This window comes from Sturnira hondurensis, unplaced genomic scaffold (genome assembly GCF_014824575.4).
Source record: "Sturnira hondurensis isolate 20B ecotype Veracruz unplaced genomic scaffold, ASM1482457v3 Scaffold0004136, whole genome shotgun sequence".
NCBI classification, from domain to species: Eukaryota; Metazoa; Chordata; class Mammalia; order Chiroptera; family Phyllostomidae; genus Sturnira; species Sturnira hondurensis.
Window position 1 is genome coordinate 43782989 of NW_028076767.1, and position 16938 is coordinate 43799926.

General features: G+C 39.4%; 1 protein-coding gene across 2 annotated transcripts in view; it reads left to right on the forward strand.

Moving 5' to 3' along the window:
- Window positions 1-15247, forward strand: part of METTL8 (methyltransferase 8, tRNA N3-cytidine) — a 76437-nt gene extending 61190 nt beyond the window's left edge. For both annotated transcript variants that reach the window (XM_037044477.1, XM_037044478.1), the window contains 6 exons: window positions 544-593; window positions 4204-4267; window positions 5466-5605; window positions 10358-10464; window positions 10602-10667; window positions 11442-15247. In XM_037044477.1, coding sequence (XP_036900372.1) covers window positions 544-593; window positions 4204-4267; window positions 5466-5605; window positions 10358-10464; window positions 10602-10667; window positions 11442-11713 — 699 coding nt within the window. In that variant the 3' untranslated portion in view covers window positions 11714-15247. The remainder of the gene's footprint in view (window positions 1-543; window positions 594-4203; window positions 4268-5465; window positions 5606-10357; window positions 10465-10601; window positions 10668-11441) is intronic.
- The last annotated feature ends 1691 nt before the right edge of the window (window positions 15248-16938 follow it).

Sequence of the window (16938 nt, forward strand, 5' to 3'; positions counted from 1 at the left end):
TTGCTGTGTAAGAAGCTGTACTAACAGTTCACACACAGTTCATGGCAACCTGTGTATTTTTCTTCACATCCGCATTGATTGGAATACTCTTCTTTTATTACTTTCCACTTTCTAAGACAAAACATTACACATTTTAATTTGCACTTCTTTGATTATTAAGCAGGTCAGATAGTTCTTCAAATGTTTAGAAGCCATTCATACTTCTTCTGTGTTCTCTTTCTTTGCTTATTTACCCATAGTTTTTTTTTAATGAGCTCTCTACCCTTTATCATATTCATTGCAAATGGGGTTTTTTTCCCCACACTGTATTGGTCATCTTTTAATTCAGTTTATTTTAGTTTTGGTATGTAAACCTTTTAAATGTTTCCATAGTTAAATGTCTCAGTATTTTTCTTGTGATTAATTCCATTGCTTCTCAGTTTAGAAAAATCTCCTGTATCCGGAGGTCCAGTGAATTTCTTGTAGTTTTTTTTTTTAATTAAAAATCTGACGTTAGGAACATTTAACCTGGTTTCATGATATATATTTGTTCTTTGATTTTAGGTTGGCTGTGGTGCTGGAAATAGCGTTTTTCCAATTCTGAACACTCTGCAGTGAGTTTTATATATGTACGGGATGTTGAGAAATTCTGGGAGAATGTTGTCATGTATATACTGGTAGAGTTCTTGTTTGCGTATAAATAAAGACTAAGGCAAGCTTCAAAAGCAGTGTCTTAGTCTTAGAGCTTAATTTCAAGTGAACTGGGAACTACTGTGAAAATAGTGTCTCACAGCCATGGATTGTCCACCTCAGAGTGAAGTATTTTCTTAAGCTTGTGTTTGTGTAGAAGAGTAAATAAGAAAAGAGCAAGAAAAGGCCAAGAGATTTAATCCTTCCACTAAGCTGTGAATTGCTAAACTTCACAGATCTCTTCCTCCTGGACACATAGGTGTCGTTTTACATTTAAAGAATTGCGTTTAAAGCTTATATTTTAATCCTCATTTTATTGTGTTATTACTTCTGGAGCCACAGCCAGGATAAAGCCTTTTGATGTCAAATGAGTGTCTCTAGACTTGAAATTGTTTGGGGCTAACAGCAACCAACCCTAATACTCAAAAAAGTCCAGGATGGGGATGGAGATGTTTGCCTGCCCTGCCCTTCCTCTTCCACACCTCACCTGTATGTTTTAGTATCTCCACGACAGAACACACCTTACAAAACTTTTCTAACACCTTTCACCTCAGTGGGAAGTTTACACAATAGCTTTTATATTATTTTTTCCTTATCAATCAACATAAGCACATTCCAGGACATTTCCATTAGAGGAAATGGGAGGGGTGTGGAGGAGGTGGGGGAATTACCCATGATCCTAACACAGCTGCTGACAGAATTTTTGTTGTCATTCTTTTCAGTCTTTTCTCAATGCGCATTCCTTCATTTAAAGATGCTATTTTAACTTTGATTATGGAAATGGAAATGCTTTCAGAAAAGTAAAGAGTTACACAATGAATCTCCATGTACCCACCACCTTAATTCAACAATTATTAATATAAAGCCAACATCATGACACTTTATTTTTAACTATGATGGGTCTTAGGATGTATCCCCAAAAGATCAGGACATTCTCCAATAGTATTATAAACCTAACATAATGAAGAGTAAGTATTCCCTAATAGCATCAAATTTAACTGGTTAAGGTAGGCAGGCAGAAGTGATGCTGGCAAATTGTCAGTTCTGAATGGCCTTTCTCTTTCTGTACTTATTTCCTCTGTTATCTCTTTTCCAATTTCTGGGCTGAAATTTCCTGTTCTTTTAGTGCATAGCCAGTGATCTCCAAGCTTGTAATACAGAGAAATCTATTACATTGCCAGTCAATTATGTGTTGCTTTATGACTCATCTCAAGGTTTTATTTAGCATGTCGTTTCTTTATATCTTATCTCTCCAACCACTGTTTATATTCCTTTTGGGAGAGAGCATATTTTACCCTAATCTGTTTTTCTAGGTAGCCTATCAGAACAATATAGATGGTTTGAGCTCAGTACACATTGACTCATTAATATCTCTGATTCCCCACTTGTTAGTTGTATTTTTACCTCTCTACTTTCCTTTAACTAATAATTGCAAGCTCTGGCCTCCTCCACTCCCTGACTTTTCTTGTCTGTATCTTTATTTTGCCTCATATTCCAATTTTAGACATCACTGTACCTCAATAATCTGACCTCATTAATTCATCCTTTAAAAGGCAACCAATGCCCTGGCCAGTGTGACTCAGTTGGTTGGAGCATCATCCCACGCACCAAGAAATTGCAGGTTCAATTCCCAGTCGAGGCACATGCCTGGGTTAAGGGTTTAGATCCCCGGTCAGGGCACCTATCGGAGGCAGCCAGTCAATGTTTTTCTCTTTTTTTCTCTCTCTCAAATCAATATACATATTTTAAGATATTTTTTAAAAAGGCAACCAGTGATTAACCTTCCCAGAGGAAGATCAGACTTTTTCCCCCATCTAAGAAATTATGTTTTACTATACTCTTGGAGAGTATGGAGTTAGTGTTTTACATTTTCAGAATATTTTACCATAATTACACCTTCAGAATTGAGAAGTCATATCATTCTCCAAGGATCATTTGATGCTTAAACCCTCTTCCAGGATAGTGCGTGGTGGTGTGGTGGTGGTAGTGATATTTACACCTGCTTGCTGGGAGAAGGGCCAAGGCGGACAGCTGACTTTACAGAAAAGCTCTGAAATGTCACTGAGTGGTCACAAGACTTCAACTTGGGCTGCCGATGCAGTGGAAATTCAGTCTCAGAGGTCATGCTGCTGCCCCGGTAGGACACAGGGCAAATGGCCCATTCTTTCCTTTAGCAACTAGACTGCTGTGCAGTGTAGGCCTTTAGTGACCACTGCCCAAAGGTAGGCTGCATAGCTTTCATAATGAACTACACGTGGCAGTGTCCAGAGCAGCATTTTGAGCTAAGCAGAAGTTTTTACAGAACCCTGTAAATTCTTACGTTTCTAAGTTCCTGGAAGGCAGAGGGAGATCTTCCTTTAATATTATGATAGTGATAATAATAACAGCAACAGTAAAAATGTAAGAATGACTGTTATTAGGTGTTTGCTCTAAATTAGGCAGCTTTCTAGAAACTGATATGAACTCATCAATCCTCATAACCACCTCAGGTGCCATGTTTATCTCTGTTTAAAAGATGAGGAAACAAGAGTTTCAGAGAGATGAACTCTTCCAAGGTCACACAACTAAGTAGTAAAGCCAGGTCTCCAGCTTCAGGCAGTCTGGTTCCAGGGCCCTCACCCTTAGCCGTCGTACCGCATAGTGCCGTGTGCATCTGAGTGTTTATTGAGAACATTTCAGACACTTGTGACCGCCAGCAATTACCAGTCACACATACATGGATTTCATAGGAAACGAGAGGAGTATGGCTACAGTCGGTCACTGTGCTCATGTGGGGCAGATGGGAAAAAACAGCCAGTCCAGTACAAATTTGAACTTCAATTCTGTGCTGGTTAACTTTTTGTGACCAAACTCTATTCCTCATACTTAAATTTATTTGGACAGATCTTAAATCAAATGTCAATCTCTAGTGCCACAGAACAAGTGAATTATACATGAACATAGTAGTCATCAATTCACAGCATTTAAGAGTGTAATCTGAGCCTGGGGGGATTTTGCTAAATGCATATTTGTGCTTTTATTTCATATTTACTTAAAAGTCCTCCTTGCTTGAGGTGCTTCCTGAATCAAATCAGAAGTTCTACTTGTGTGCCTCAAACCCTCCTGCATTTCTTGCCTCATACCAGTCTGGGGTCTTGGGATCAGCTCTGCTTCTCATCCCTGGAGTGTGACTCCCACCTCTAAACCCTATTCCCTTCCCCTTCTCCCCACTTAGTAATGCCATCCTTCTCCTTCATAATTCTTAAGACTTCTACCTCTAGGAGCCAGTTCTATCCGCACCCCTATAGTAGTTGCATTAAAATCAATTATGTCCCTGAGTAGGCTATAAAATCCACTACCACCAGAAGCAACATGAAGGCTGCCCATAAACCACTAGATAGAGAACAATATTTACAAAAAAGAAATGACAAGCCAAGTGTCATCCAGAAGTCTATTAAGGACATACTTACTAACTAGCTCAAACCTAGTTTTTGTTCTTTTGCCATCTGAGCATATCTGGGTTCTGGATTTCAGTGTTTCCCTTTGTGTTTATAGGAATGCTCCAGCGTCTTTTCTTTACTGTTGTGATTTTGCTTCTGGAGCTGTGGAGCTGGTAAAGGTATGCCTTGCATTTTCTTTAGAGAGAGCCACATAAGAATCTGATTTATGTGCTGTTGAAGTGATTGGCTGGGGTGGGGAGGATGTTTCCACCTCAGATGTTATCTGTGACCATTTTTAACTGAACTTTTACTATTTCTGGGAACCATGTGATCAACTGATGCCTAAGATATAACCCTAAAACAATGAAAGTTGTTTTGAATTTAACAGAGTTGAAGGGACTAGTACAGCTAGAAAGGCCAACAGCTCTGGCAAGGTGACCTTCTTCACATTTACATCCCTAAAGTCTTACACACAGTCTGGCACAGAGTAGGCACCCATTAAATTTAAAATTTTGACCAAAAAAACAACTGAAATGTCCTAGAAGGTAGGGAAAACAGTGGGGAGCCTGGATTTATTTGACTAGTCCTCAAATGTTAGTGACCATAACCTTGGCAAGGAGAGGTACTGCTAATATTAGGAAATGGAAAAGGAAGGGAAATCCCGCAAACAAAAATGCATAGTGAACATATGGGACATAATTTCTGATAATAAAAGTAACAGTTATTCATCTTTAGACTTTTTCTAAAATACTGAAAAGCCTAAAGGGGAAGATCGAATTTATTTACAATTACACTTCCTAGAGTCCGAGAGTGAGTCAAGGTCAATATTTGGGTATATATCCTTGTTGTTGTTTTTGTAGGTGAATTGTGTGTGTGCGTAGACTCTAATGCAATCTTTTAAAATATGGTTTGCATACCCTGCAGTTCACCATTTTAAGTATATAATTCAGTGGTTCTTAGTGTATTTACAAGTTGTGCGACCATCACCACTATCTGATCTTCATCGTGTCAGACATTGAAAGCCAGACGAGGCGTGGAACAAGCGGTGAGGGAGAGTGCTGAGGAGCCTGTGATGTAACACGGGGCTGTGTCCCAACAGCGCTCCCACCGGGTCAGGAAACTGCCCCACTCCGCTGTGAAAATAAAAGAGGAATTGCAATCAAGTCCAAGTGTTAGACATAATTTTTGATGGCAGCTTCTAAATAAGCCCGCAATACTGAATCAGGAATAAAGTGCATTCACATTTAGAGGAAAGGCACTTGGGAGCGTACTTTTTACTTCTTTAGGAGAAGTAAAAATTTGACCTTTTTATTTTAAGAAACATACTATAAGTCTAACTAGTCTTTTTTCTTCTTTGTGTCCCTTTATCACAACCAGTCGCACCCGTCCTACAGAGCAGCCCAGTGCTGGGCCTTTGTTCACGACGTCTGTGATGACAGCGCACCCTACCCTTTCCCGGAGGGGACCCTGGACGTCATCCTCCTTGTCTTTGTGCTCTCTTCTATTCACCCCGACAGGTGGGTGACGGGGAAAAGGGCAAAGCAATGTGTGAAGCCCCTCTGTCGGTGGTTTTTAGAACTATCAAGGCAAAAGTGACAATTCTTGAATTTATTATTTAGTGAACTACATTATGCATAATATGCAGCCTTTTAAATATAGTTTTTTCTTTCTTCCGACTTTGAGAAAGAAACTGGTCAAACGACTTCATTAGTGAGCTTTCTGTCACTGTCAGAATGAAGTGAGCACATTCCAACAAGACACATACCTATTGAAAGTGACAGTGCTCCAAGGGAATTAATTACCAATTCCCGCAGCCTAATAGACTCCCAGGAGGGAAACTGCACTTGGTGATCAGAAACAAACATCTTTGATTTAGTGTCTTTCTGAACGTTCATGAAGAGGTGGGCTGGGAATCTATGCGGCTTCACACAGGTCTGTCAAGGGGCTTTACAAAAGTTGTTTTAAAGAAGCGCACTAGGGAATTATGGATTATCAAGATTTGCCAGATTAACCTTGGACCTTTATAATCTAACATTGACCTAGTGGCATTATTTAAATATTTATGACTTAAATTTTTGGTTCACACATAATGTTCTGAAACAGTAAACATAGCTTTTCTCCTTAGAGGAAGCATAAAGAGCTATTACCAGCAATTAAAATGATCACTTTTCTTAAAATTCTGCCATCTCACATGTATTAAGGCCCATGTGTGGTGTCAGGGGATGTTGTACTTTCGTAAGTTTTCTTAAAATTGGGTTTTCTACTGTGGGAATAAATTCAGCTCCAGGAAGGAGCCTCTGGTAGTAGATACAGACTTGACCTTGACCTCTTTCTGATAAGTGTGGTCCTTTCCCAGAGATGCTGAGTTACCGTGTGCTTCTTTCTTTGCAATTACAAGGTCACTAGGACTCTTTACAGTCCTTTTACTTCTCATTCAGAGGTGAGCACTTTGATTACTTGTGGGAAAACAAATGAGATTTCTAAATAAATCTGAATGAAAGATATTATTTGTACTTAGTGACTGTATCAGATTCATGAAGCTACTTCTTCTCCCAGTCTCTATAACCTGTATTTTCAGCTAATCAGTTCAGACTGTTGGCATTATTCAGATACTAGTAGAAAGGTGACATCGATTTGTTTCCTTTCATAGTTAAAAGGATGGAGTAGGTGGATAGAGAACAAGATTTTCTATTTGACACTCATAACATGAAATGTTTAAATTTCCAGTAAGACCACAAAAAGACTATTTGAAATTAGTTTAGATAATATTTTTGCATTATTTTAATTGAATATTAAAGAGAAAGGAAAACAGGTGTCTTAGATTGCTTATATAGTACAGTACGCTCATTCTATTTATTTATTGTAGGGTAAACTCAGATGTATCATGTCACTTTCTTACCTATGTGGAAATGATCTAAGAATAAGGTGAATGAGTAGAAAGAGGGCAGTAGTAAATAAAAAGGCAGGGCAGTATCTTTAGGGTAATTTGGGACTATGGTAGTAGATTCAGCCCCAGGAAATTTCTAGAAAAGTAGCTTCTTGCCAGCTAGTAAAATCCATGCACAAATGAACAGCAAAAAGTTCAGCTAGACCTTGAGTCTGCAAGTCCCAGCTTTAAAAAAAAAAAATTTAGAGAGAAGGGAAGGGAAAGAAAAAGAGAGGGAGAGAAACATCGACATGGAGATGTGCATAGACTGGTTGCCTCTCGCACACCCTGGGAACCTGGGAACCTGGCCTTCAATCTAGGCATGTGCCCTGACTGGGAATTGAACCAGTGATCCTTCTGTTCCCAGGCCGGTGCTCAACCCACTGAGCCACACCTGCCAGGGCTGGCATCCCTGCTTTAGTGGTAATAAACCATAGGAAGCTAAAAAAGAAGAGCTTACTGTCCTTCTTGTCACTAAAATTTTTAAAAGTATAATATGTTTACCAAGACCCAAGTATAGACTGGGCAGTCAATATACATTTTTAAAAATATCTTCTTTTCCTTCATCCAGAAATGGGTGAGGATAGCAGAATTGGCCCAAGTCGGGTAAAGAAAGAAAAGGGCTTTCTCCCATTCTTTTCTGGCCCATCTCACTGCCAGCCTGCTTCCACCCACAGCTCCTAGGAGCTGGCCCTGGAACTGCATCATGAGCCACCATGGGAAGGTCAAGGAAAGCATCTCCCACCCCTTGCCTTTTAGCCACAACACCAGACAGTAAAGGAGAGTTGGGAAGGAAGAATTTACAGAAGGAGGCAGCTACATTCTAAACAGCAGATGACCCTTGAACAAAGCCGGGTTAGCAGTGCTGGCCCCCATGCAGTTGAAAGTCTGCATATAACTTTTAACTCCCCCAAAATTCAGTCATTATTTAGCCTACTGGTGACTAGAAACCTTACCATAAACAGTCAAACCTTAACATATATTTTGGATGTTATTATACTCTTGCAATAAAGTTAGTGAAAAGAAACTATTGTTAAGAAAACCAGAAGGGAGAGGAGATGCATTTACAGCACTGTGTTGTATGTGCTACCACTGTAAGTTTATGTCATCTGCTTCCAAGCTGGATCATCAGCACCTGCATCAGTGTTACCTCACATGATATGAAACTCTGTCGATGTTATAAATACTACTAACACTAGACATCAAAAGTGAAAAGATACTGTGAAAGAGAAGTCCATACTTATTTAGAGGTATAACATTTCATCAGCAATATGATTGCTGTATGGTAACCTAGTGTGATCAATACTGTTGCTTCCTGGTGGTAAGGAAATCTCCAAAAAAGCTTCCAATATATTTATGGGAAAAGTCCATGTATGAGTGGACTGGCTGCTCAAACCCATGTTGTTCAAGGATCAACTGTATTTGACTGTTTATGTTTTTGTATTTTTACTTCATGCTCATTTTAGTAATAATTGCAGAAAGAGACTTTTCCCTATAAATAAAACACCCTGAAAGTGAGTTATTTTAAGGTTTAGGTGTAGCTTTACTTAATTGCCAAAGCCTAAAGATATAAGCACAGTGAAAAAAAAACTATGAGAAAATAAACAAGGAAAAGTATTTTTTTCCCCATTCATGTCCTTCTGCTCCAGTTTTTTTAAAGAGCTTTTCATCTGATCATGCCACTTCTTTCTGCTATGCCTCTCTCTTGTTTACACAGTTGTTTTCATTTTCTTACTGTCCATTTCTTTTACAGCCTGCCAGAGTCTGTGGCAGCTCTTCACCCCATCGTTCCACTGAACAGCATTTGAATTGGAGGGGATGTACAGATTATCTGATCCCAAACCCTCATTTTTAAAATAAAAAGTCTCCGAAGCTCTAAGTAGTGTGGATACAGCAAAGATGGCAGGGACTTAGCGAGCCAGCTCCCACTGACCACTCTGCCCAGGGCAGACCTCGATAACTGGTTTGTTCTGATCTCCATTCCCAACGAGCCCCAGCTGTTCTTCTCAGTACAGCTCTGTCGGCAGCCAGTGTCAAACACTGGGCATTGATATAAGATCTGAATTCTTTGCCATCTCTCACCCATAACCACACATAAGTCCATGAACACTTAACCAAAAACATTATGTCAAGAGCAGTGACAAGGGGTCGTATTAGATGGGGAGCCAGATGAATAGAATGAATAATAAAAGAAAGTAAAGGCTTCCCACTATTGAGCTGGGGCTTGCAATGTGAATAGAATTTAAATAGAGAGTGAGAAGAGAGTTCTTTTAGGGGAAACCACAAAAACAAAGGAGGGGACTGCTAGGAGCCAAGCATGTAATAGTTGGGTTAGAGTTGATGCTTCAGGTTAGGAAGTGGTGGGAAAGATGTTGTAAAAATTAATTGAGCAAAGTGATGATTTGACAAAACCATCATTTTAAACAGAACAGTTCATCAGTAGTATGCAGAAAGAATTGACAGGGAGAACAGTAAAGTACTAGAGGAAGCTTTTCTGTTTTCAGGCCTGAGAAGGTAGCAGGCCTATGGGAGTACCAATGGGAAACAAGATAGAAAAAAAGTATCAAAGGTGTCATTTAAAAAACAGAATTTGATAACCCAATGGTTTTGGAGAGGCTATTGGAAGACTATGAAAATAAAAGGGGTTAAGGATATGACTGAGGATACACACTTTGGTGAATGATGGTACCTTGGAACCAAAGAGTCAGAATAAAAGGAGCTAGCTGTGGAAGAAAAGTGAGCCCTGTTTGGATATGTGCAACTTGGAATGGCTCTGGCGTATGTGTTCATCTTGCAAGGAAAATGGAGCAACGCCCATTTTTGTCTGACTTGGAACTACCTTAATTTGCTATAAATATCAGAAAATGTCTATATAGGCTTTTTTTTTAATTGATTTTTCAAGAGAGGAAGGGGAAGACAGAGAGGTTTGTTATTTCACTTATTTATTCACTCATTGGTCGGTTCTTGTATGTGCCCTGACTGAGGATCGAACCCACAATTTGGCATTTCAGGATGATGCTCTAAACAACTGAACTACCCAGGCTGGGCCAATGTCCAGGTGGTTTTGTAGTTGAGATTTGGCCTCATACATCAAGCTCTATAAAGGTACCACTCTTGTCATCTGGGATCAAGAAATGCTCTGCCTTTTGAATATGGTAATTCAGCAAATTGGTGCTGTTTTTTCTTTCTATACAAAATATTTTTTGTTTTTGTTAACCTTATATTTGTGGTTTAAACTTCTTTGGCCTTGTTGAGCGAGCTTTTCTTATTTTATCTTTAAGAAAGTTAAGCATGGCATATAAAACAAGATTTCTGCAAATGGTAACTTGTTTTGTTTTCAAAGGATGCAAGGTGTTGTAAACCAATTGTCCAAGTTGCTGAAACCTGGTGGGATGCTGCTATTTCGGGACTATGGGAGATATGATAAGACTCAGCTGCGTTTCAAAAGGGGTAACAGTATATTCTGCTCCAAATCATTTTCATGCATTTTAAAGAATGCCTTATTTATATTTCATGCCAAGGTTTTGTTTTTGTTTCTGTTGTTTAAGGACCACTTTCTCTTCTTACAGTTGTTTTTTCCCCCCCAGGGCATTGTCTATCTGAAAATTTTTATGTTCGAGGAGATGGTACCAGAGCCTATTTCTTTACAAAAGGTTTGCTTATCTATAAGAGGAAATAATTAGCTATAAAAAATCTTTTTGGTTATTGTTTGCAGAGAAAAAATTTAAAAGCTCTGAAAATGAGGCTTCAGTGGTTGATTAAACATTAGATGTCTTCACACTTTGGTGGCTACACTGCTCTACATAAAAGCTTGAAAATGGCCTTTTTGCCTTCTAATCTTTTTCCAGTTGAAACTGCTTTAAATAATCATTTGTTCCATCCTTATACCCAAATGAAGAGATAGTCTGTTCCATTTTGGAGGTAGTGTTAGTCCAGATATGAAAAAAGTTGGTGATATGCCACAGCCAAAGGAAGGAATATGATCTTAAGAGCCCTTAGAAAATTACTTAGCTCTTTTTAATTTCTCATTTTAAAAAAAGTACTTAAAATGAATCTTGCATTCAAAGACTTTCCCCAGGGTTTTGTGAAAACTATTCCAGTGTGTCATTTGGAGTCTCTGCAAACCAGCAAAAACTCAAACAGAGGATAACCTTCAAAACATTGGAAGTTGTAACCAATAGTGGTGTATGTCTGTGGTGTATGTCTGTGCCTGGTGTGGTCACCTGTGTACATTTGGTGTATTTGTGTGGAGTAGAAGAAACCCACTTGGTTTCACATGTTTCTTCCTTCACCAGTTTTTACTGAAGTGTTTGTTAGTGTGAATGAAAGTGAGATGGTCAGTCATTCCATTTACTGTTCCATGTTCCTGACTGCTCCCCCCACCCCAGTCACACGTCATACATTTGATTGCTCTTTTTGTCCCACAGGGGAAGTCCACAATATGTTCTGCAAGGCTGGGTTAGATGAGAAGCAAAATCTGGTTGATCATCGCTTGCAAGTTAATAGGAAAAAACAAGTGAAAATGCACCGAGTGTGGGTTCAAGGCAAATTCCAGAAACCATTACACTTGACTCAAAAAAGCTCCAAATTGGTATTTTCACACCATTATCATAGCTTAGCTATATACCATGTTAAGGTACAAACCAGAGGACTACATGATTCAAAGACTTGCATAAATTTTTCATTCTTGAAAAGATAATCAGAAGGAGAAAAGGTATATACTCTGCTGTTTATTGTGGGCAAACTCTTGTGTATTCTAAGCACATGTAAGTGATTTGGAAGAGTACACCATATTCTATGTTTTCAAAGCTTAATATGATCAAGCTTGTGTGGGTTTATGATGTCTAACCATTTTGTTTGTCTGAATTTTATAAGCATTCAATTAAATTACTGTTATAAGTAAGATGATTCAGAGAAACTATAACCTTTTATTTTTTTAGAAGTGGAAAAAATTGCCTACTCTATATATTAGTCAAACAACAAAATTTCACTCCCCTCTAGTGTTATCTGGTAGCCGAGAGGCAGCTCACCTGTTTCCAGGGAAAATCACAAACCCAAGGCCAAAAGGTGGTGTTTTTTGTTTGGTTGTCTGTTTTCCCCAAAACTTTTTTTAATTCAGAGACTAATGTCTGAAATAGAATTTTAGTTTCTCTTTCCTTTACTAATATTGGGGAAGTATGACCCATGCTAACATTATTTTCAAATTTTTAGGTGTACAGGTCGTTGTAAATTCCACATAAGGCAACTGTTATACCCATGAAAATTTTTCAATTGTAGCAATTAAAAATTTATTTACCACCCTGCCTCAGAAAGGATATAAATTGGCTTACATGTTGTACATTATTAGAGTGGAGTTTCTAAAATTGGTTTTCCATTTGTTGCTAAGTACTTACATTGTGCTGAGTCTTGTGGAATAATACAGTGAACACAGACAGACCCAGCCCTGTCTTCAGAGATCACAATATAAATAGTATCTAGCTGGCAAAACAGAATGTGCACATCCCAAGCCTCTAAATCAAGATTTAAGATGATATATGAACAAGTGCTCAAATGCGGAGCTTAACAACTAGTGGCCATTGATTATGAGTGACAGAAATCTGGAAGAAATGGGCACTCAGATAATTCAGTTCCCACTCTTGTTCCTTTTTTTAATTTACTTAAATGACTTCCTGGAAGAATGTGATTGGTCCAACTTAGGTCATAGATTATCTCTTAATAGGCTGGGGCAGAGCAGCTTAATTGATGGTACCACCACAATGTATAGAATGGAGGAAAGTTCCTCAAAGGAAAAGTAAGACACTGTTATTTTAAAAAGGGAGGCCTGCTGCCCAACTACAAACAACACATCGCATGGTGGTGGCCCCAGTAGTAACAGTGGTTCTGAGAAGAGAAAGATCTGTGGGAAGGAAGGGGGAAGAACTGGGACTCTGGGAGGGGCAGGCCCCCGGCTAGTCCCCGAAGTACTCTCTCAGACGGTGAGAAAACACTTGTGTCTGGTGTGGGACACTCATGATGAAGAACGGTGGGGAAAAGATAGGAAGGGGCTCAGCCCACTAGAGAAAGACGGGAATACAGGACACGCTGGGTTCTAATCTCGACTGAGCCATCTCAGATTTGTTGGTTTCTCTGTTACCTGAGTCATAACATGTCGTCGGTGTATTTAGAGCGATCAAGTGAGGGGTCATCTGTGGAATGGAAAGCACTGAGGCAGGAGCAAGGAAGACCGGATAAAGGTTTTTGTACCCAGTTGCTTGGTAGCAGGTCTTCACAAGTACAATATCAAGGTTTGTTTAAACATGCATCGGTCAGTAAACATAAAACTTAAAATTTGCCTGAGACTCTTAATTCAGTTGTACTTCATAACTAAAAAGTACATTTAAAAGCCAAACTAGTGATGAAAGTATTACATACCACAAGGGCAGTTAGACAAGTTAATGTTGCTATGGGAACCTCAGGAGATCTTCTTGTGTCTCAATTTAAAAATCATGGCCCAAGGTGGTTTTAAAAACAACAGAAGGTAAAATTATTCTCACATTCTCACACATGTAAATTGTACTGTCTCTCTTAGTCCTAAATAGCAGATTCAAGCCAGCCTCTTGACTGGCACAGTAAAATTCATCTTCGCCTCTTTCTGTAGTGTATTACAGCATGTAGTTAACCTTTAGAAATTTCAAAAATACATCCACCAAATTTGGACTGTGAGACATAAACTGTCCTCTTTTGGGCTCTGTCTAGTAAAGACCTATTCCCCACAGCTGCTTGGTAGGGCCATTTCTACCAGCGTCTGAAGCTTGATGGTCAGCCTTTCTCTACATTAGCCGACCTGAATCAAACCCCACCTCCCCCACCCCCGCCGACTTCGAGTTTGCTGCTAGACAAAATGTAGATTTTTGGCAGAGGGGGAAAAAAGGGAGAAACCTGGTTTGCAATATTGTCTATAGGTATTAAGATAGCATGAAGTATTGCAAATATATATGCTTGAGTATTAATTTAAAATATTTGACAATTGCACGTAATTCTAATTCCCCCTTGTGTCCGTAAAGCTAGGACCAGTGAGCTAATCAGTGTTTGATATTTTAAAATTCATCTTCTGAGGGAGCTAGATGTTAAACAGACCATTTTCTTTCTAACAGAAAAATATATGTTCTTTCATCTTCTTAGAATACAGAAAGAATGAAATACGCTATATTAAAAAAATGCACCTTCAATTTTTTTCCATTTCTAAGAACGCACTTTTGAGCATTTTCCAAGTGTAAAAATCCTCACACACAGGAAGAACTGTTTGAGAAGGTTGTGAGAAAAGCCAAGGTAACAGTTTCTATTTATAAAAGTTTTGCATGCGGCATGACACATTTGTCGTATTGAAACACCCAGTTAATGTGGACTTCCGAGAACTTATTTGCTGTTTGTTTCAGTTCCATTTGCTTTGATCTCTAAATTATGAACACACTGAAGCTTCTACCATTATGCAATCTAAATTGTTGCTATGCTCTAGTTTATAAGTGAAAATTCACCCATATGCAGAGTTGCCCCCCTGGACATCTGAACCATTTGGATGGTTAAACTTAAGGTATTTTCAATTCTTGGCCTCAAAATTCTTATGCTATATTTCTATGGTCTTCTGATTCGCCAAAACTAAGTTCCCAAGCTGGAACGTATCTTGCATTGCTACTTCTAGTTGGTTTTAATGTTTATTATGCTACTCACCGGTGCAAATTACTTCCATTTGCATCCCTAATAGACCTTGCAGAACCCCTGCCCCTTTGCTTCCTGCCTTGATTAGTCGTCAGTACAGTGTTGGCTCAGGTATTTTTCCGTACTTGTGAAAGTGTGTTGTAAATTCTAAAGGACTGACTATATGTGAGGTGTTGTTATTAATAAAAACATTTACAGTCTACAAGGCAGCATGCCGAGGACTCCAGCAATAAAATCTTTTTCAATGGTTTTATGAGACCCTGTGAGAAAGTCAGTAAGGTGCTGCGGAAAAGTATGGCCTGGCGACAGACAGAAAGCATGGGTCCTGGTCCTATTGAAAGACTTAGCTACCCTTAGTTTAGCTCTGCCCGCTAAGTTTTTCATATGCTACAGTTTTATTTACTTCATGTAATCCTCAAAGTCCTGTGAATTAGTTTTTATTATGACTAACATATGAGACGAGGACACTGAGATGCTGGCTAGATTCTGGGGACAGCTACACTTTGTTCCCAGACCTGATTTCAAAACCTCTGCTCTCATCAGTGCACTTTTATTTTATTTTATTTTATTTTATTTTATTTTTTGGATATATTTTTTATTTTCTTACATTACATTTTATTTATTTTTAAATGTACTTTATTGTATTTTTCCATTACGGTGTGTCCCTTGTACGTCATCCCCCTCCCCCCACCCCTGTCATCAGTGCACTTTCAATTGAGAGGCTCCAGCGAGCTGCTCAGAAAGCTGCTGGAGAAGAGAGAGGGTTCCTGGGTAAGATGGGGAATCGTAACGATGAATGGGAATTTGGATCAGACAGCCTTCGAGGTTGCTGTGGCTCATTCTAGATCCAGTGATCTATGAAACAAGTAGGCTGCACCTGTCCTCAGTAACAACTGGGAAGGAAGAGAAGAAAAGGAACTGGGAGGAATGATGAAGCGAATGCTTTCTATCCGTTCTTTTCAGCATTCTAATTCTGCTCTCACCCCATCCACTTCAGCCTTCAGCCTTGCACTTGGCTTCCTTCTGAGTAAGCAAAGCACCCAATACTTGCATACTCCTCACTTAAAGGAAAAATTAGTCTGTACAGCAAGGGGGGAAAGGCCTTCAAAGAGACTCAGCTCTAGCCTAATCTAATATAGATGAATTCAGAGAGTGTCAATAATAAAATACAAGCAAAAACATCTTTATTTAAAACATTGTATGTACTTTAGTGCCAATTCGAGCATGAAATATTGAGCATTTCTTAGAATATGGTTTGGGATTTGAGAGACACAAAGGTACTAGCAGCATAGCTTTGGTGTAGTTATAAATATGAATAGAAATAAAATAACAGTTGCATCTTCATTTATAATGAATCGATATTGTGGCCTCAAAGCTACAGAGAAGAATGGATGCCAAAATCTGTCATGTCTTAAGTGACAGGAAAGAGTCTTGGAGACAAAATTTCTTTTTCCTCTGAGTATGAATCAGCAACATGCAGTAACAAGCAAGTAATAATAGCTCTGCTGTGAGAGCCCACAGAGGGTAAGAAAAACAGCACCGAACTGAAAAGGCAAGTGCGCCTTCAGGAGGGGCCCAGGTGGCCCGGGCACCGCTCCCTGGAGCACTGTCCAGAAATGTCTCAGCGCACGGCGACCCGGGCTCTGGCAAGCCGGGTTGGCGTGAGATTGACGGAGCCTATTAAAACCTCCAGATGGTGGAAGACAGCCCACCCTCTGCTGCCTCTGCAGATACAGCTACAAGGTACCACCACTCATCCAAGAGTGTGAGCAGCTGCTTGGATTCTACAGCACATGCAGTTTCACGACCACTTAACCTTTAGCAAGGAGCAGCTAGAGGCGGCTGAATGAGTAAATACACGTTAACACTGGAGGGGGAGGGAAAATACTATTTTCTTCTACCCTTCTAAGTCCTTGGCTAAGACATCTTTGTATTAAAAGATAAATGAACAGGAGAAAAACAAAAGTTTAATACCATATATACCTCCTCTGTATATGGGAGAGACCCCAGGTAAACTGGGTAATTCCCGCAAATGGCCAAGCCATCACCTTAAATGCCACCTTCAGCGGAGGACAAAAGATGTCTGGGTCGGGGAGCCAGTGCAGGGGGGTAACCAGGAAAAGCACAGTAAACAAGGGCAAGGTTGTCAGGCAGAGTCCCTGCCTTCTCCATTGATAGGGTTTCTAGAGATTTAGAGTCATCCTCTCTGATACTGAGAGGGAGACACTC